Below are 21,094 nucleotides of genomic sequence, written 5' to 3'. Positions count from 1 at the left end.
GGCTGGGGGAACAGCATGGATAAAATCCATCAACAAAAGCTAAGTGTTCACCATCCAGGGCCCTGAACTGGGGGTGCCCTAACTTTTTATTGTTCGTAAGATGAAATTAGCATCACAAAATCACATATTTCTACCCAACCAGATTTCAAGCTGAGAGAGACAAAAAGTCAGTAATAGAAGAGGAATTTGTTTTACACTCTTTGGTTTCAAGAGTAAAAATAATTCCTTTCAAAATGAATATTCAGCTTTTACCATTTCCAATGTATGTTTCCCATAAGAAACACAGTTGCAGCCTTTTAGCTGAAATGTATCACCACAGATAAGAATGTTTTCTGGGATCAGATCTTGAGTTGCCTATCCACCAACACTGAGGGGCAGAAACCACCTCCTTCAAAACTGGTCTGATTAGAGAACAAAGTGAGCTATAGGATGTCAGTTAGAAAAATGCTGAGAAAAAATAAATTTAGTGGACTGGGGATTGTAGCTCCATGGTGGAATTTGAGTTTAGCACGCACAAGGCACTGGATTCAACCCCTGGCACCACAAAATTTTTTTAAAATAAAAATAAATGTTTAAGATGTTAACGCATCATGGTTTAGGCACGTCCAGCATTCTGAACTGTATTTTCAAATGAAAGCCTGCGCTGTGTCATCCAGATGCCCACCGGAGTGGGATCAGTGGGTCCAGACTAGGACTACAGAACACTTTTCATGCAAAGGGACTGGCCAGGGTAGAGAGAGCCAGGCATGGCCTCTGTCATATCAAACACACTCCTTTTTTGGGAAAAGTTTTAAGCATTTCCAAAGCATCTCAATTTGCTCCATATTTTTACTATCCAGTAATTTTATTTCCCCTTCTGTAAAAAATACAACAGGCCTTATGTCTGTAACATTTTACCATGTTTTCAAAAGCTAGAAATCATTTGTATTGCCCAATAAGGACATTATTTTAAACAGACTTTGGTCTATAACAGAAACGTGCCATAAGTATGAAAATATTTTTAGGTAAATCACTTTCTGAACATTATTTCTTCTCAAAATGACCATAAAAACAACCACCAAGGAAAACAAAGGTTCCCAAAATTCTGTATATTCATACCTTATCAAGCATAGAAATCAAATATGGACAAAATAACCTAAAAAGTGGCTACAATGCAAAGTCTTGCCTCTGGGTAGTTACAGGAACCCATGTTTTTCCAGTGTTAAATTTACAAACTGTGTTTGTGAGGCTGTATTTCATTCTAAGTCTCCCGTTTGTACCTTTACACTGCTTTGGGATGGGTGATTTACTGCAGACATTTGAGGTCACAGTATAAGCCTTTCGCTCTCACTAAATCTAAATCATACTTCTCAACAAGATTCTATGCACGTAAAAGAAACACGTGGCATGCGTTACCATCCTCCCTAGAGGAACCTAAATGCCCCCAGAATAGCCTTTCTCCTGTCCACCCCAGAAACTGCCATTCTCTTCAGAAAGGGACATCAGACAGTAATTAAGGAAGAGTGCGCCAAAACTTTTTCTCTGTTGCCATTCATTACAAAATGTCCTGAGTTGGTTTTATTGAAACAGACATCTTCATCTAACAGATACACTCCGAAACCCAAACTAATTTCAGCAGCAAACAGGCAGGAATGAGAAGTTGACAGCAAAGTATAAATTTCCCCCAAGTTCTCGTTGTTCCAGCCAATCTGCACGGCCGGGATCGGTTCTGCATTTAATTCGAAGTATGCCAAGACAACAGTTACCCGTCACGAAATTAAGGGACCTACAAGGACAGGCTGTTCCTGGGCCTGGGAGGATAGCTGGACAGCTAGACAATGAAAAGCTCTCCGGTGGCCATTAATTCAGCCCGGGGGGGCGGGCGGCGAGGAAAGGGAGAAGGGCAGAGGACTGAGCTCCTTTCTCGCCCAGAGCTAGGGTCAGCTGCGGTCTCTCCGGGGTGAGAGGCGGCCTGAGCTCCAACTTGGCCCCCAGGTCCCTAGTCACAGGGGAAGGGGCCCCAGGAAAGCAGAGAAAACTTCCTGGTTGGGCATTATGGGTAGGGGGCTACCGCCTTCCCCTACTAACTACAGGTATCCGCTGGGAGTCAAGTGGTTGAGGGATGAGGCCTCTTTCCGCACGTCTGGTTTGAGGGCTACCGAGTAGGGACCCCAAAGAGTCACCCCTATGCGAGGCTCCCAACACGCGACGGAGGGCTCTTGGGGTCACAGTTTAAGCCGGGGTCCTGGGGCCCACAGGGTGCCAAACTTCCCAGCGCGGGCGCAACCTGGCACCAGCATCCAGGAGTTGCTGCAAGAGCCCCAACCGGTGGAGTCCTGAAATGGGGGCGCGGGCGCAGAGAGGGGCAAGGAGGGGATGAGCCTGCGGAGATGGAGAAGGAGAGCGGGGGGGACAGCACGGTGGGGGCGGTGAGGCCCCGGCTCCCGCGAGCGCGCGGGCTGCGCCCCGAGGCCAGGAGCGCCCACAGGCCCGCGCCGCTCACCTTCCTGTGCTTCTCCTTGTAGGGCAGCGCCAGCCACGGCATGTCCCGCACGAAGTCCTGCCACTGCCGCTGGTCCTGGTCCGAAGACACGAAGACGATCTCCAGGCGGCTCCGTGGCTCGGGCTCCGCGGCCGCCCCGGCCCCCGGCCCCGGCCCAGCCCCGGCTCCCGGGCCAGCCGCCGCGTCCCCCCGCAGGCGGCCGTAGAAGGCGGCCAGGCTGGCGCTGAGCTGCGCGCAGGGGGCGCTCAGGCTGCAGCCGAAGTAGAGCCCGAGCAGCGAGATGCCTCGGGCGCCCAGCGAGTGCACGTCCACCTCCTCGCCACCGCCCGTCACCAGCTTCTCGCCCAGCAGCTCCTCCAGGAAGCCCGACATCCTGGCCCACCACAGCCCAGGCACGCGGGAGGGCGGGCGGGCGGGCGAGCTGGCGGCGGCTACCCGGCTCGCTGGTCCGCGCAGCGGGCGAAGGCGGTGGCGGCAGCAGCAGCAGCGGCAGCGGCGGCGGAGGCGGGGGTGGCAGGGCCCGGGAGAGGAAAGCCCCGCCCATCCGGCCCGCCCACGCCACGCCCCCTCCTGGAGCCCTCGCCACGCCCCCTCCGTGGCCGGCTGGGACTTCGCGGGCCGCCCCGACAGGGTCCGCCCAGCCAGGTCCACAGCAGCTGGCGCCGCGGCGCGGGGGCGCAGGCCTGCAGTACGTGGCCAAAGTAAGAAACCTGACCCGACTAGCTCCACCAGTATCAGAATGCGCCGGCCTAAATGAAGACCGGAGAAGGGTCCACTGAGCCCGCGCTTTCTGAGGTTGCACAAAAGCAGAACCGCACCCCTGCACCCTATTCTCATCGCCCAGTTCTAAAATCTAAGACTTTTCCAGAGGTCCCCCTACTACCCATCACGCGAGCTCTGCACCTCTTCCTGTTCCTTTCCTCCTTCTCTACTCCCTACACAAAGCCATAAGCCACTTCGGACCCCCACTGACCTCTTGTAAAGCTGATAGGATTTAGTGTCTTCACTACACCGATGTCTCTTTATCAGGCTAGGTCTTGTTCAGCAGTTATTTCTCCCTGTATCTTTTGTGTTCTCTATCCTAAGTGGATTGGAAGACATCGCCTCTTCTATTGTTCATGTAGCTTCTGATGGGGTGCTAGACACGCGAGAGAATTCAGGTCACAGTGTGGGGTTTCAGTCCACAGGTCGCTGCGACTATTATCCACTGGTAAGTAACTCTCTTCTAGCTCCACAAATGCATGCAACAGATGGTGCCGGGTCTCTAAATCAGTGCTGACTGCTCGTCTATTCACAGTTTATCTCAAATAAACTGTTGGTAGTTGAGAAAAATTCTGAGGACTTTTTTGTCCCAGCTGACAAGATGCTTTCTAATGTTTAGGGAGAACCTGGATTAAATTTAGGTGATCTTGTGGCAAGTCCTCCCGTTCTCCACCAGCCTTACTCACACGCAGTACAAAAATGTACACATGCCCAACCGCCAAAGAGGACAATCCGTATGTATCATCTCAGCTACCAACAACTCAGTGACAAGGGAAAAAAAAAAAAAAAAATCTCCCTTCTCAGCCCTTCATGGCTTGGGAAATTGTTTCTTGGGCATCTATCGCCATCTAATGGAAGGAGTAAAAAATAGTTTGTATCGGAGCACCAGGTGTGAAAAGAGATGCTGGCAGAACACGTTTGTTAATTACAGAGTGTCCCCACCTCCACACCCCCCACACACACACATCATAAAGTGTGCTATAGGAGATCGTTTAAAATTCAGAACATAAATGCAAGCTTCTGGCATGAACATAAATTCATGCCCTTAAAGTTCTCCATTTGTCTAAGGTAGAACAAGGAATCGTACAGGTCTTCAGCTCAGTGAAATGTTACACACAAACCAGTGAAAATACTGAGAAGAAAGTCCAGAGTAGGATAGTAATCTCTACGAATGATACGCACTTCCTTTAGTAACCACCAACGGCTCAGTTCATAAGTAGGATCTTTGGATTGAGGACTGCCTTTAAGCAAGTAAGAACCCTATGGCAAAGGCAAATTCCATGTTAGTTCTTAGGAGAGTCATGCTTAAAACTCCAGCCACTAGAGAGGCAGGGTTATAAAACACACAGGACTTTGGGTGTAACTCAAGTGGGAGAGCCCTTCCTAGCAAGCAAGAGGATCTGAGTTCAATCCCCAGTACCACCAAAACAAAACAAAACAAAATAAAATAAAAAGACACAAGGAAGCATTTATTTTTTTGTGAAAATGCTTTAAACTTATCAATAGACCATATGTTAAATTTCTTTAAAAATCCTGTTTTTAAATCAGCACTGGTGGCTCACTTCTGTAATCCTGCCTACTCAAGACACAGAGATCAGAAGGATTGAGGTTCAAAGCCAGCCCCAGGCAAATAGTTCTTAAGACCCTATCTCGAAAAATCTCATCACAAAAAAAGGGCTGGTGGAGTGGCTTAATGTGTAGTCCCTGAGTACTGAAAAAAAGAAACCCTGTTTTTAAAATCCTGTAAATGGGTTAAAACGCTACATCTTCTCATCCAGATCATATTTTACCTCCACTGGGTAGGTACATGGATTAGACACCGTTGAAAGCATATTGGATAGGTAGATTCCTTCACTTGGACATTTGCAAATGAACACTGCATACACGAAGGACTATAGATATTTACCTCCTACGGGAGCCTCAGGACAAAGCATTTAAAGCAGAGGTAGGTGAAGAGGAAACTGGGGGAACTGCGAATTGGGGGAAACGGTGACATCACTGCTAGTGTACTTAGCTTTGGTAGACTAGGTGCAAGTGTGATATAATGAGGCGGTTTGTGCAGCATTTTACTTTCATTATTTTATAGGAAAGCACTTTCCACTGGAGTGTGTCCAAACCAGCATCTGGCACCTGGGAAAGTGAGAGCTCGAACATACTGCACATGAAATATAAATAAAATTTAGAGAATTGTTGGTACAGCAGACTTTGGTTAGAAGCCAAATCTTGCAGCTGCCTTTAAAGGGGTGTGGAAAGAGGGGATCTTCAATGGAAATGATTCCAAATCATAATCCTAGTGGATGTTTGTTACAAGAAGAAGCCCAAGGAGACTCATTTGGCTTCCTGTAAAGAATTAACCAATGTCCTTTGGCCTGTGGAAAGCAGTACTCTCTCTGCTTATGCAGCAGAAGAGGCCCACTTAAAGAGACTGTCTCTGCTGGGATTTACCTGGTTATGTTACATGAATTGATGGCTATTCTGCAAGCTATTGTTGTTTTAAAATATGTGCTAAGGAACCACAACCTGCCAGACATCGTAAAGAATGTATACATTACAAGATTTTCTTCTGAGAACTTATAGTCTAAGGCATATGTTGTCATACAAAACACATGCAGGACAAATATATATTTGTCACCTTTGAGATTCCTACATCACAGCCTTTGATCTTCAGGCACAGTAGCATATGTACACATGACGTGTGTGTGTACACATATTTATTGTTACATTGGGGACATTAGAAAAACCTAAGTGTGTATCAATAAAGATGATTAAATTTTGACACATTTGTCACTCAAAATGAAATCTGCTTATTAAAAATAATTAATATTTTATGTACACTGAATCTATCTGCTTTTCCAGAAACACAGAACATATATATGTATGTATATATGTATATATATGTATATATGTGTATATATATGTGTGTGTGTGTATATATATATATATATATATATATATATATATATATATATATATAAAGAGATTTATTATAAGGAATTGACTGATGCAATTATGGAAGCTGACAAGTCCCAAGATCTGAAGTCAGCCAACTGGAGACCCAGAAGAGCCAATGATACAGTTCTACAGTTCTAGTCTGAATCCAATGGCCTGAGAACCAGGAGAACCAATGGTGTAAGTTTCCATCAGATTTCAAGTCCAAAGGCAGGATATTCATCCCAGCTCCAAAATAGTAAAAAGAGAGTGAATTTTCCCTTACTCTGCCTTTTGTTCTATGCAGGTGGCAATGGGTTGAATGAGATTCCACATGGGGCAGGGAATCTGCTTTACTTGCTCTACCAATTCAAATGTTAATCTCACACAGAAGGACCCTCTCAGTCACACCCAAAATAATGTTTAACCAAACATTTGGGCACTCCATGGCCCAGTCAAATAAGCTTATAAAATTAACTATCACAAGTCTGTCCCTTGTCACTTTGGCACCCATATGCAGTTCCTTAAACAATACTTAATCTCCAACTAAAGACAATAATGAGTCCTAATTTTACCCAACTGATTAAGCTGTTCTGCATATAAGCAAAATATACTAACCATTTCCCAAGAAAAAGAGGTAAAGTCTTTCAGTGATGTTTAATCTTCCTGATATCTGATAAGTTAAACACTACGATGCAAAATTAACAATACTTAAATACTATGAAACAAAATCCAATTTATCCTATGTTACATGATAAAAAATGAGAGGGAAGAAACAGATATCACACACACACATTCATAAGAAAATAAGGAAGAAATAGCCATAAGAATAGCCATACAGTTACTCTGCAACTGGCCATACATATTGGTATTATAGCTACCTTCTTTCACTCCCCCATTCTGTATTCCTTTTGCCTTCAGCAAGCACCTCAGTTGGCTATGGTTCTTTACGTAGTGAGTGACACAAATCCTCATTCCTGAAGATTCTGGGACATTAGTAGTCCTGTCTGGACTGGATTATTGTAGTCATCTATTGACCTTAATCACAGGGCATGGTAATATAAAGATACTCTAAGAGACCTCCTGTACTCCAGACATGCTGTTCCTTCCCTGCCCTGTGGGAGTAGTCCAATCTTAAGAATCACCACCCCAGCCAGCACAATAACTCCCTTATTTGCTTGTTGATTCCATAGTGGGAAGAGTCAAAAATGATTGAAAAGTCTTAATTTCTAGTTCAGTGGAGACTGTCATAGCTCGTGGTAGAATCATTCTTCTCTCTGGAAAAATACCTAGGCCAAGAAAGCACAAAGTTGTGGGAACAAGAAGCAAAACTTTTGCTGGTAGGTCACTAGGAGCTGGTAAGAGCCGGCATGTGCATTTCCACCCTGGACCTGTGAGTCCCAGATGTAAGAGAAAGAAATAGTATCCTATATTAAATGTTGGTTCAGAGCATATGAATCTTTCTGGGGAACTTTGACCTACAAGTTATTGCTACCTAGCTAGTGATATAACTGTCTTCCAAAGGCCATTTAAGGGCTGGGGATTAGCTCAGTGGTAGAGTGCCACATTGGGGCTGGAGTTCAATCCCCAGCACCACTGCCCCAACACACACACACACACGCACACACACAGCTATTCAACATTTGTATCAATCAAGCTACCTGCTTCAGGAGGATGGAGAGTGTGATGAGACCAGTGGGCTCCATTAGCAGGTACCCATTGCCACGCTTTTGCTGTGAAGAGTCCTGTGGTCAAAAGCAATGCTGTGGACTATCATGATGATGGGTAAGGTATTCTGTAAGTCCATGGATAGTGATTTGGGTAGAAGCCTTGCATGCAGGAAAGACAAATCCATTTCTAGAGTGACTGTTTCAGTAAGGACAAAACACTGCCCCTTCCATTATGAAAATGGTCCAGTGCCACAGGTCACTGGCTCATCACCTCAGGGAATGGTGCCATATCAGGGGTTCAGTGTTTGTCTCTGCTGCAGGTAGATTGTGTGCTCATTGGTGGCCATAGCCAGGGCAGCCTTGGTGAGTGTTGTTCAGCCCACTCATTGTCCTTCATTCCTGCCACCATGGCACTTTGTTCATGAGACTTTGGTGTATGGCAGGGATGGCTGGGGGAAAGGACTGACTGGTAGCCACAGAACAGGTCATATGATCCATTTAATTAGAATCTCTTCTGCTGAGGTCACCTCTTGGTAAGCATTCCCTTGGGACACAAATAGCCTCACATTGTTTTTGTTCAGAGAGGTTTAGTCACATATCTCTTCCCCAAATGTCCTGGTCACCATTGGCAATATCTCCTTCCTAACACAGTGAACAACTGGATGCACTGGTTAAAAAAAATCCTGCCTTCCAGGAGAATTTCCCTTCACCATTGCCTTCAGCAGTGTCCTAGAAAAGAATGGGAGTGCTGCAGCTATCCACTTTCAGGCTGTCTGTTTAATCACACAGAGCCATCTGTAAGCCAGAACCCGTCTCCTCTTCCTCGGCCTACTGGTCATAGGGAACTCCCATGAGGCCACAGGTACAGGCTGGAAAACAGTGTAGCAGGAATGGGGACCAAGGGCCTTTGGGCCACGTCTCCATGAAACTTCCCTGTGCCTTCAAGGCCTGCTCAGTCCCAATCATATCTATATCATTGCCATGTGATGATAGGGTGCTGTTTGTTTGGCTTGGAGGGTTGGATAGCACCCAGTTCATGATATGGGCAGCTCAGACAGCATGGCAAATTGGTAGCCCATGGTGAAGTGTTGGTCTGTAGGGCCCAGTAGCAGACCAACAGCTGTTTCTCAAAAGGATGGCAGGGCTTTGCTCCCAAGCAATGGCCCACACTGAGATTTACCTTTGGGCCCTGCTGAAGGCTTCAAACAGCATCCTATCTGATGCTGATACCTCAAATACCATGAATCTGCTGGATCATATGGCCCAAGTGGCAGAGCAGCTCACACAGCAGGCCAAACCTATTGCAGAGCCTTCTCTTGGTCTGGATCTCACTCAAAACTAGCAGCTTGGGCCAGGGGAATAGCTCACTGGTAGAGCACATGGTCAGCGTGTGAAGTGCCCTGAGTTCAAGCTCCAGCACTAAATCGAAAGAAAAACAAAACAATGACAAACAAACAAACAAACAAACAAACAAAAAAACCCAAACTAGCAGCTTTTCAGGCCACTTGGTAAATAGGAATAACACATACAAATGAAGAATCAGTTAGTTACCTCTAAATATCTGGGCACCCCATAGCCCAGTCAAGTTGATACATAAAATGAACCATCACATACACTGATGTGAATAACCCTAAGATATAGCAAAGTAAGGTACAAAATAGGTGGGATATATGAGGCTACCACTTTTTTTTTTCTTTCTGCAGTGCTGGGGATGGAAACCAGGGCTTTGCGCACACTAGCCAAGCACTCTACTCTGAGATATACTTCCAGCCTTGTAATTTACCTACCTGTAATTTTTTTAAGTGGAGAAAATACAAATAAAATGCTTACACATGCATGAAATACATCTGTATTTCATTTTTTGGGGGGGTTTGAACTCAGGGCCTCATGCTTACTAGGCAGGTGCTCTTACCACTTAGACCACTGTGCCACCTCTTGCATGAACTATATCTGGAAAGATATATTTTAGAAGTAATAACAGGTTGCTTGGGGAAGGGAACTGAAAGACTTCGAATAGATGTGAGAAAAATATGGGAGGTATTATTCTAATTCAAGAAGAAACTAGTTTTTGAATTTTTAATTGAGAACTTATTCAAAGAATAAGATACTATATGTGGAGAAAGGAATAAGATCTAGCAGAAATCTCAAAAAGAAAGAGAAAAGAAAATGTCACATACACACACTCACTGACACAAACAAAATTCCACTATAACCAAGCTGTTAGTGTAAAATGAACCCTTGGATGATAAAATTATTTTTTTCCAAGTCCACTTAGTTAAAGAAGTAATTGATCTTTGCTGAGAGTGGTGGTTCATGCCCATAGTCCCAACCTCCCTGAAACGCAGAGATCAGGAGGATTGTTTTTTGAGGCCAACTCAGGCAAAAAGTTAGCAAGACCCCATCTCAACTGATAAAAAGCTGCACAGGATGCATAAGGTAGGAGGAACACAGTCTGAGGCTGGCCCAAAGCAAAAACACAAGACCCTATCTAAAGCATGCTGGGGGCATGCTGCCTAGCAAGCATGAGGCCCTAAGTTCAAGCCCCAGTAATGAAAAAAAGAAAGAAAGAAAATTGATCCAACAACACTGAAATAAAAATTGATTGAAACAAAAATTTTAGGCCATTTCATTGGAGTTATCTGTAAAAGATTTTAGCTATAGATTAATATTTTATTACAATTTTTGCATCTGTTTAATTTTTCCCTTTTTAAAAAGTTGGCTTCCACTGATAAGGGGCATTGCTTGGCATGGAGGTGAGTGAAGCAGAATGGAAGGGTGAGATGTGATAACAGCTGAAGTGAAGGAAGGGAAAGAAGGGCGCTGTCCTCTGTGGTTACAGTAGAAGTATGGTGCCTATATTTCTTTTTTCTTTTGGTAGTACTAGAATTTGAACTCAGGGCCATGCACTTGCTAGGCAGGCACTCTATCACTTGAATCATTCCACCAGCATGATGCCCATATTTCTTACACCAACTTGATATGGAGTTTTGAGAAGTCAAAATTATTGTTCATTTTATTCCTTAGTAAAGCAGATGGGTCTCTAGGGTAGTTTTTGTTTTGTTTTGTTCATTTACAGTGCTGGGGATGGAACCCAGGGCCTTGGGCATAGGCAAGTGCTCTACCACTGAGCTACATTGCTACTCCCCCAACTCTGGATTCTAGTTCTTCTTCTCCTCTCCTTTTTTTTTTGGAGACACTGTCTTGCTATGTAGACCAAACTAGCCTCAAACTCATTAGCCTTCTGAATGCCGGGATTATGGGTGTGAGCCACCATGCCCTACAGTCTTTTCTGACTTTCTTGTGGTATGTAAAAGGTGCTAGGAAAAAATTATTCATATTTCTATTTGCCTCCAATGCTTTTCAGATGAAACCTGAGGCTTACATCAGATGGCTGATGACACCGTTGTGACTCTAACTGCAGGTACAGCTAAGAATGTGACACACCAACCAAGTCTGCAGTGGGTCCTAACAGCCCACCAGACAGCCAGACTGTTCGCCACATTTCCAAAAGCTTTCGGTAAACAAAGCCAAAGCAACAGCACAAAAAAAAGTACACAGATCTGAATTGGGGGTATGGGTGAGAAAGTAAAACTCCAAAACAGTTCTGGGAGGAGGACATCTTCTCCAGAAATATGAGACCACCCACCAGCAGTGGACAGGAATCACAGGGTCTGTCACTGCAAATAGCATGGAAACCTTTCTTCCTATCATGGCTATCACAGGTCAAAGTCAAAAAGAATTATGGTAGGAGCCAGTTTTTCTAACACTTGACACTTGACAGCACAAGAATGACCTGGAAAGAAATGATAGTCAAAAGACCCAAACAGCTTTCAAACATTAAAGAAAATGGGTATTATGAATAATTCCATTTAATCCTCAATATGGCAAAAATAATAATATTTCCAGCACCTGCCCAGTGAGTATGAGGCCCTGAGTTCAAACCCCAATACTGTAGGGTGGAAAAGAAAAAGAGTAATTTTGATGCATCACTTCTAGATTCAAATGAGAATATGGAAAGCAGACATCTGGGAGGACATAGTCCAGTAAGAGCTAAATTTGGACTGAAGCATGCATGTCTTCCTGGGCACAGTGTGTTGAAAAGCAGCACACTGGAATTGAGGTTTTTGTCTTGGCACAAGGAAAAGTCAGAGCAGTGGACGTGATGGAGTTTTCATGCTGCAAGATGGTTCTGTGGATGATTTGGAGAAGAGCAAGGCAGAAGGCAAGAGGACCAATCAAGAGTCTATCATTGGAGCAGCCAAGATGGCAGCTAGAGGGAGGAAGCAGAAAGCGAGCCTCCTATAGTGAAATCTTGGAGAGACGCTGGAGACACACTTTGCAGGCATAATCACTGAGAAAAGGCATAACTTTGACCCTCCACACCTCCAGCCGGTGCAGAGAATCTGCACTTCACGTTAAACGGAGAACCGAGGAGGCCCCCGGGGCCGCCAGTGGCCGGCGCCCATGCGGCTTGGGAAGACGCAGACCAGCTTACTGTCGATTAGTACACTAACACTCCCTGTTTATACCTTTGAAACTCTCTTGTCTGATACCTTGTTCTGCTTTCTCCCTCTTGTCTGTATATTTGTTTTCCCCTTTTCTTTAATTTCTTGCTTTCCATCTCAGCTCACTCTTCCATTCTAAATATTACCATTGTTATTATTACAAGCTAGAAAATACTTAATTACACACAGTACAGGGACAGTAACAACACCAAGGACAATGACGGGAAGACAGAAAAAACAGGGAAACTAGTTTCCCCACAGCAAAAAATTAGTACAGGAACCAGAGGGGAATGAAGAGAACAGAAACTCAGATCCAGACTCCAACAAAATGAAGATAAACTATGCCAAAGGACCCAATGAAGCCCACAAGAATAATTTAAAAGAAGACATACTACAAGTACTCAATGAGAATTTTATAGAGATGATACTGGATAGGGTCAACCAAAATGTACAGGAGACACTCAAGAAATTCCAAGACAATAAAAATAGAGAATTTGAAAAAGCAAAAGAAGAAATAAAGGAAACCATAGAAGCACTGTATAAACACCAAAGTGAAAGAGAGAACACAATGAATAAATGGATAAATGAACTCAGGACAAAAATAGACAACAATAAAGAAGAAAACTGCCAGGATATGGAAAACCTCAGAAAAAAGAACGAAACAGAACTGCAAAACAAAACGAAAGGCCAATCCAGCAGAATAGAACAAACAGAAGACAGAATCTCAGAACTTGAAGATGAAATGGTAATTAAAGGAAAAACCAAAGAACTATTAATTAAACAACTCAAGACCTGTGAAAAGAAAATGCAAGAACTCACTGACTCCATCAAAAGACCAAACTTGAGAATCATGTGCATCAAAGAAGGAGAAGAGGTGCAAGCGAAGGGAATGCGTAATATATTCAACAAAATAATAACGGAAAATTTCCCAAATCTAGAGAAAGATATTCCCATACAAATGCAAGAGGCCTCCAGGACACCAAACAGACCAGATCAAAATAGAACTACTCCACGACATATCATCATTAAAACAACAAGTTCAGAAACTAAGGAAAGAATATTGAAGGCTGTAAGAGAGAAAAAACAAGTAACATACAAAGGTAAACCCATCAAAATCACAGCAGACTTCTCAACAGAAACATTAAAAGCAAGAAGAGCGTGGGGTGAGATCTTCCGGGCACTGAATGAAAATAACTTCAACCCCAGGATACTCTACCCAGCAAAGCTATCATTCAAAATAGATGGAGCAATAAAAGTCTTCCATGATAAGCAGAAACTAAAACAATATGTGACCACAAAGCCACCATTACAAAAGATTCTGCAAGGGATCCTGCACACAGAAAGTGACACCCAACTTAACCATGAAAAGGCAGGCAGCACCAAACCACAGGATAAGAAAAAGCAAGACAGTAGAGAGTAACATCAAGTTAGGTACACACAATCAAACCTTCAAACAACTAAGACAACTAAATGGCAGGAATCACCACATACCTATCAGTACTAACGCTTAATGTTAATGGACTTAATTCACCCATCAAAAGACACCGTTTGACAAAATGGATTAAAAAAGAAGATCCAACAATTTGTTGCTTACAGGAGACTCATCTCACCGACAGAAATAAGCATATGCTTAGGATGAAAGGCTGGAAGAAGATTTACCAAGCCAATGGCCCCCGAAAACAAGCAGGAGTAGCAATACTTATCTCTGACAAAGTAGACTTCAAACCTACATTGATCAAACGAGATAAAGAAGGACATTCCATACTAATAAAAGGGGAAATAGACCAAAAGGAAATAATAATCATCAATCTGTACGCACCCAATGTCAACGCACCCAATTTCATCAAACATACCCTGAAAGACCTAAAAGCATATATAAACGCCAACACAGTGGTTGTGGGAGACTTTAACACTCCATTATCATCAATAGATAGGTCATCCAAACAAAAACTCAATAAAGAAATCCAAGATCTAAAATATGCAATAGATCAAGTGGACCTAGTAGATGTCTACAGAACATTTCATCCAACCTCTACACAATATACATTCTTCTCAGCAGCCCATGGAACCTTCTCCAAAATAGATCATATCCTAGGGCACAAAGCAAGCCTCAGCAAGTATAAGAAAATAGAAATAATACTGTGCATACTATCTGACCATAATGCAGTAAAAGTAGAACTCAACAACAAAAGACAAAAAACATGCAAACAGCTGGAAACTAAATAACTCATTACTTAATCAAGAGTGGATCATCGATGCAATAAAAGAGGAAATTAAAAAGTTCCTGGAAGTCAATGAAAATGAAAACACAACCTACCGGAACCTATGGGACACAGCTAAGGCAGTCTTGAGAGGAAAGTTTATAGCCATGAGTGCATATATTAAAAAGATTGAAAGATCCCAAATCAATGACCTAATGATACATCTCAAACTCCTAGAAAAACAAGAACAAGCAAATCCCAAAACAAATAGAAGGAGAGAAATAATAAAAATAAGAGCTGAAATCAACGAAATAGAAACCAAAAAAACCATACAAAGAATTAATGAAACAAAAAGTTGGTTCTTTGAAAAAATAAACAAGATCGATAGACCCCTGGCAAACCTGACTAAAATGAGGAGAGAAAAAACCCAAATTAGTAGAATTAGGAATGCAAAAGGGGAGATAACAACAAACACCATGGAAGTCCAGGAAATCATCAGAGACTACTTTGAGAACCTATATTCAAATAAATTTGAAAATCTAAAAGAAATGGACAGATTTCTAGATACATATGATCATCCAAAACTGAACCAAAAGGAAATTAATCACCTGAATAGACCTATAACACAAAATGAAATTGAAGCAGCAATCAAGAGTCTCCCCAAAAAGAAAAGTCCAGGACCTGATGGATTCTCTGCTGAATTCTATCAGACCTTTAAAGAAGAATTGATACCAACCCTCCTTAAACTGTTCCACAAAATAGAAAGGGAAGGAAAACTGCCAAACACATTTTATGAAGCCAGTATTACACTTATCCCAAAACCAGGCAAAGACACCTCCAAAAAGGAGAACTATAGGCCAATCTCCTTAATGAACATTGATGCAAAAATCCTCAACAAAATAATGGCAAACCGAATTCAGCAACACATCAAAAAGATTATTCACCACGACCAAGTAGGCTTCATCCCAGGGATGCAGGGGTGGTTCAACATACGAAAATCAATAAACGTAATAAACCACATTAACAGAAGCAAAGACAAAAACCACTTGATCATCTCAATAGATGCAGAAAAAGCCTTTGATAAGATCCAACATCATGTCATGATAAAAGCTCTAAGAAAACTAGGAATAGAAGGAAAGTTCCTCAACATTATAAAAGCTATATATGACAAACCTACAGCCAGCATTATACTTAACGGAGAAAAATTAAAACCATTCCCTCTAAAATCAGGAACCAGACAAGGATGCCCACTATCTCTACTCCTATTCAACATAGTACTGGAATTCCTAGCTAGAGCAATTAGGCAAGAAGAAGGAATAAAAGGAATACAAATAGGTAAAGAAACTGTCAAAATATCCCTATTTGCAGACGACATGATCCTATACCTTAAAGACCCAAAAAAACTCTACTCAGAAGCTTCTAGACATCATCAATAGCTATAGCAAGGTAGCAGGATATAAAATCAACATAGAAAAATCATTAGCATTTCTATACACTAACAATGAGCAAATGGAAAAAGAATGTATGAAAACAATTCCATTTACAATAGCCTCAAAAAAAATCAAATACCTAGGTGTAAACCTAACAAAAGATGTGAAAGACCTCTACAAGGAAAACTATACACTTCTGAAGAAAGAGATTGAGTAAGACTATAGAAAGTGGAGAGATCTCCCATGCTCATGGATTGGTAGAATCAACATAGTAAAAATGTCGATACTCCCCAAAGTAATCTACATGTTTAATGCAATTCCCATCAAAATTCCAATGACATTCATTAAAGAGATTGAAAAATCTACTGTTAAATTTATATGGAACACAAGAGGCCACGAATAGCCAAGGCAATACTCAGTCAAAAGAACAATGCAGGAGGTATCACAATACCTGACTTCAAACTATATTACAAAGCAATAACAATAAAAACAGCATGGTACTGGCACAAAAACAGACATGAAGACCAGTGGAACAGAATAGAGGATCCAGATATGAAGCCACACAACTATAAGCAACTTATCTTTGACAAAGGAGCTAAAAATATACGATGGAGAAATAGCAGCCTCTTCAACAAAAACTGCTGGGAAAACTGGTTAGCAGTCTGCAAAAAACTGAAACTAGATCCATGTATATCACCCTATACCAAGATTAACTCAAAATGGATCAAGGATCTTAATATCAGACCCCAAACTCTTAAGTTGATACAAGAAAGAGTAGGAAATACTCTGGAGTTAGTAGGTATAGGTAAGAACTTTCTCAATGAAACCCCAGCAGCACAGCAACTAAGAGATAGCATAGATAAATGGGTCCTCATAAAACTAAAAAGCTTCTGCTCATCAAAAGAAATGGTCTCTAAACTGAAGAGAACACCCACAGAGTGGGAGAAAATATTTGCCAACTATACATCAGACAAAGGACTGATAACCAGAATATACAGGGAACTTAAAAAACTAAATTCTCCCAAAACTAAAGAGCCAATAAAGAAATGGGCAAGGGAACTAAACAGAACTTTCTCAAAAGAAGAAATTCAAATGGCCAGAAAACACATGAAAAAATGCTCACCATCTCTAGCAATAAAGGAAATGCAAATTAAAACCATGCTAAGATTCCACCTCACCCCTGTTAGAATAGCCATCATCAGCAACACCACCAACAACAGGTGTTGGCGAGGATGCGGGGAAAAAGGAACCCTCTTACACTGTTGGTGGGAATGTAGACTAGTACAACCACTCTGGAAAAAAATTTGGAGGCTACTTAAAAAGCTGGACATCGATCTACCATTTGATCCAGCAATACCACTCTTGGGGATATACCCAAAAGACTGTTACTCCAGAGGCACCTGCACATCCATATTTATTGCGGCACTATTCACAATAGCCAAGTTATGGAAACAGCCAAGATGCCCCAGCACTGACGAATGGATTAAGAAAATGTGGTATCTATACACAATGGAATTTTATGCAGCCATGAAGAAGAACGAAATGTTATCATTCGCTGGTAAATGGATGGAATTGGAGAACATCATTCTGAGTGAGGTTAGCCTGGCTCAAAAGACCAAAAATCGTATGTTCTCCCTCATATGTGGACATTAGATCAAGGGCAAACACAACAAGGGGATTGGACTTTGAGCACATGATAAAAGCGAGAGCACACAAGGGAGGGGTGAGGATAGGTAAGACACCTAAAAAACTAGCTAGCATTTGTTGCCCTTAACGCAGAGAAACTAAAGCAGATACCTTAAAAGCAACTGAGGCCAATAGGAGAAGGGGACCAGGAACTAGAGAAAAGGTTAGATCAAAAAGAATTAACCTAGAAGGTAACACCCACGCACAGGAAATCAATGTGAGTCAATGCCCTGAATAGCTATCCTTATCTCAACCAGCAAAAACCCTTGTTCCTTCCTATTATTGCTTATACTCTCTCTACAACAAAATTAGAAATAAGGGCAAAATAGTTTCTGCTGGGTATTGAGGCGGGGGAGAGGGAGGGGGCGGAGTGGGTGGTAAGGGAGGGGGTGGGGGCAGGGGGGAGAAATGAACCAATCCTTGTATGCACATATGAATAATAAAAGAAAAACGAAAAAAAAATGAAAAAAAAAAGAGTCTATCATTAAGGGCTGGGCATAGCTCAGTGGTAGAGCACTTGCCTAGCAGGTACCACGTCCTGGGTTCAAATCTCTAGCACCACAAACAAATTGAGGTGTGATGGAGGTTCTGCAGTGAGCAGGAAAAAGATGGGATGGGTCTGAAGATGGTTAGAAGGTGTATGGATGATGCAGGAAGCAAGACATCTGAGCAGAGACACAGGAAGCACAGGTTTGAGTAGTGAAAGCCCCATATCAGCTTCCATCTGTGGGTGCACAATAAAAGCCATTTGAGGTGCCTCTCAACTCTGCTCCCCTCCCCTTGCTTGGGAGCCTGAGAGGGTCTGAGTTTGTTGCTGTCTAACTGCTCCTTGGTGGGTTCCTTGTTTTCTGAAGTCCTCTCCTCTTTTGGGGCTCTAGGATTCAGTCCTTTTACTCCCTGTTCACAGCTCAGAGCATTTCCTGCCAACCCCTTCATGGGTGTGGCCTCCTGAGACCTCAGAGAAACCACGTTGGGCCAAAGGCCCATGTATTTTGTTTTGTTTTTTTTATAGTACTGGGATTTGAATTCAGGGCCTATACCTTGAGCCACTCCACCAGCACTTTTCTTATGATGAGTTTTTTTTTTTAGATAGGGTCTTGTGAACTATTTGCCTGGGGCTGGCTTTGAATGAAGATCCTCCTGATTTCTGCCTCCTGAGTAGCTAGAATTACAGGTATAAGCGACTTGCGCCTGGCCCAAAGTCCCATGTCTTGGGATGGTGGGATGGGGGATGGAGGGGTGGAGGATATAGGAGATAGGGGATGGAGAGTTAAGATGGATGGATGGAGGGATGGAGGGTGAGGGGATGGGGGAGACAGGGACTGGGGGATAGGGGATGGAGGGTTAAAGGATGGAGATGGAGAGTGGGAATGGAGGATGGGGGCGAAGCCAAGCCTGTCTGCAGGGCTGCTGGGAGCCCTATGCTAAAACTAACATGCTGCACAAGATTGTAGCAACTCTTGATTCCTAAGCATCCTAGCTTTCACTCCTCATGTGAGCACACAGTAGTTCTGGTGGACACAGCCACCTTCTCAGAGCATCGCAGCTCCCATCCTGACCAGCAACAGCTGCTCATTATATAACTTTTTTTTTCGTGAGTTTCTCAGCTACCACATGTCCCTAAGCCCTTACTTACTTAGCCTTTGGTTTTAGAGGACACTGATCAGGCCCTTTGAATAACAAGTCATGTGTCCAATACCCACTATCTATAATAAACCAGTCAACTGCTCGGTATCGTCAGACTGTACCTCCTACCAGTGACAGGGCTATTGAAACATCTCACTGTTATCAGGTCACGTGCAACTCAACTCCACATGCAACACCCTGCAACCCCCAATGAACTTCCTCATTCCACCCCAGCTTGTGCTATTTCTTTCACTTCTGGACTCTGACAGTAGGGCAGCAGAATTACAGTGCAGCTGGGGGTCTCATGGACACCAGAGTAAGCCAAACGGACCCCTCTGATTCCCCACATGACAATGGGCACCACCTCCAGTCCTTAGAGGGCAGGTTCATCCACTCAGTGTTACCTGATTCTTCTACGATCCTCCCTGCAAATGTGACACATCTCTAGCTGCCCCCTGTTCTTTCTGACCTATGGAGATGCTGTCCCAACCCTGTATCCTTGCGACCAGGACAGACAACCTGGGGTGGACCAGGCTGTAATCTGGGCTGCTGGGCTCCCAACGATGCCATAGTTAGATAAGATCCTAGATTTGGATCCAGGGAAACAGATGCGGGAAACCACTTTTCCCTTTCAGAGCACACTTGATGGGGTGGCGGGGAGGGGATGTTCAAATTTTTCCATCAGGTGAAATCTATTCTGCTTTTGGAAGGAGATAGGGGAGGGAGATAGCAGATGGGCATAACTGCTCCCTCCCCATCTATGATCCGGCCAAGGGAGTTCCATAAAAAGCTCCTTCCCTTGTGTCCTTTTGCCACAGGGACTTTTTCCATCTGATGTGGTCCTTCTTGACCTTTGAGGCAGACCCTTCCTTTTGAATTATTTTTGATTATTGCTCTTTACCTGGTCCTACTGACTAGCTTTTTAGACCATTCTTTGCCTCTCAAGGCCTCCTTGCCTGAGAAAGAAGGCTCAAGTACCTTTCAGGTACAACTTTGGCTCTTTTTTTTTTTTTTTTTTAAGTACTGGGGCTTGAACTCAGGGCCTTCACCTTGAGCCACTCCACCAGCCCTTTTTCGTGATGTTTTTTGTTGAGACCAGTGTCCTGTGAACTATTTTCCCAGGTTGGCTTCGAATCGTGATCCTCCTGATCTCTGCCTCCTGAGTAGCTAGGATTACAGGCGTGAACCACCAGAGCCTGGCTACAACTTTGGCTCTTAAGATCTTAACTTGAATCAGAGCCCTGGGCCGTTCATTTATCTGGAAGGAGAGGAGGGGAGGGTGTCTGGCATAGTGTATTGAGTTACAAGTGCTTATCAGAAATGTCTGGTTCTAGGTAGGCATAGTGGCTATGTCTGTAATACCAGTTGTGTGGAAGGCAGAGATTGGGAAAATAGTGGTCTGAGGCTATCTTGGGAAAAAAAAAATAGTGAGACCCTCATCTCATTCAGTAAGCTAAGCATTGTGACTTGTAACTGTAATCCCAGCTAGATGGGAGACATAGGTAGGAGGATCGTGGTCTGAGGCTAGTTCTAGGCAAAAAGTGAGATCCTACCTGCAAAATAACTAAAGTGAAATGGCTGGAGGCATGGCTCAAGTGGTAGAGCACCTGCCTACCAAGCAAGAGGCCCTGAGTTCAAACTCCAGAACCGCCAAAGAAAAAAGAAACGTCCTGTGTCTGTAAGAAAATCTAAGCTGAGCTGGGCACCAGTGGCTCACGCCTGTAATTCTAGTAACTCAGGAAGCAGAGATCAGGAGGATTTCAGTTCAAAGCCAGTCCCAGGCAAATAGTCTATCTCGAAAAGA

General features: G+C 43.3%; 1 protein-coding gene across 1 annotated transcript in view; it reads right to left on the bottom strand.

The window, feature by feature from the left end:
- Positions 1 to 2,901, bottom strand: part of Nxn (nucleoredoxin) — a 131,176-nt gene extending 128,275 nt beyond the window's left edge. The window contains exon 1 of the mRNA XM_020157936.2: positions 2,483 to 2,901. Coding sequence (XP_020013525.1) covers positions 2,483 to 2,854 — 372 coding nt within the window. The 5' untranslated portion in view covers positions 2,855 to 2,901. The remainder of the gene's footprint in view (positions 1 to 2,482) is intronic.
- Between the last annotated feature and the right edge of the window lie 18,193 nt (positions 2,902 to 21,094).

Source organism: Castor canadensis, chromosome 11, assembly GCF_047511655.1.
Source record: "Castor canadensis chromosome 11, mCasCan1.hap1v2, whole genome shotgun sequence".
In the NCBI taxonomy this organism is placed as follows: Eukaryota; Metazoa; Chordata; class Mammalia; order Rodentia; family Castoridae; genus Castor; species Castor canadensis.
Note: the sequence above shows the minus strand (reverse complement) of the source record. Positions and strands in the feature narration are given on the sequence as shown.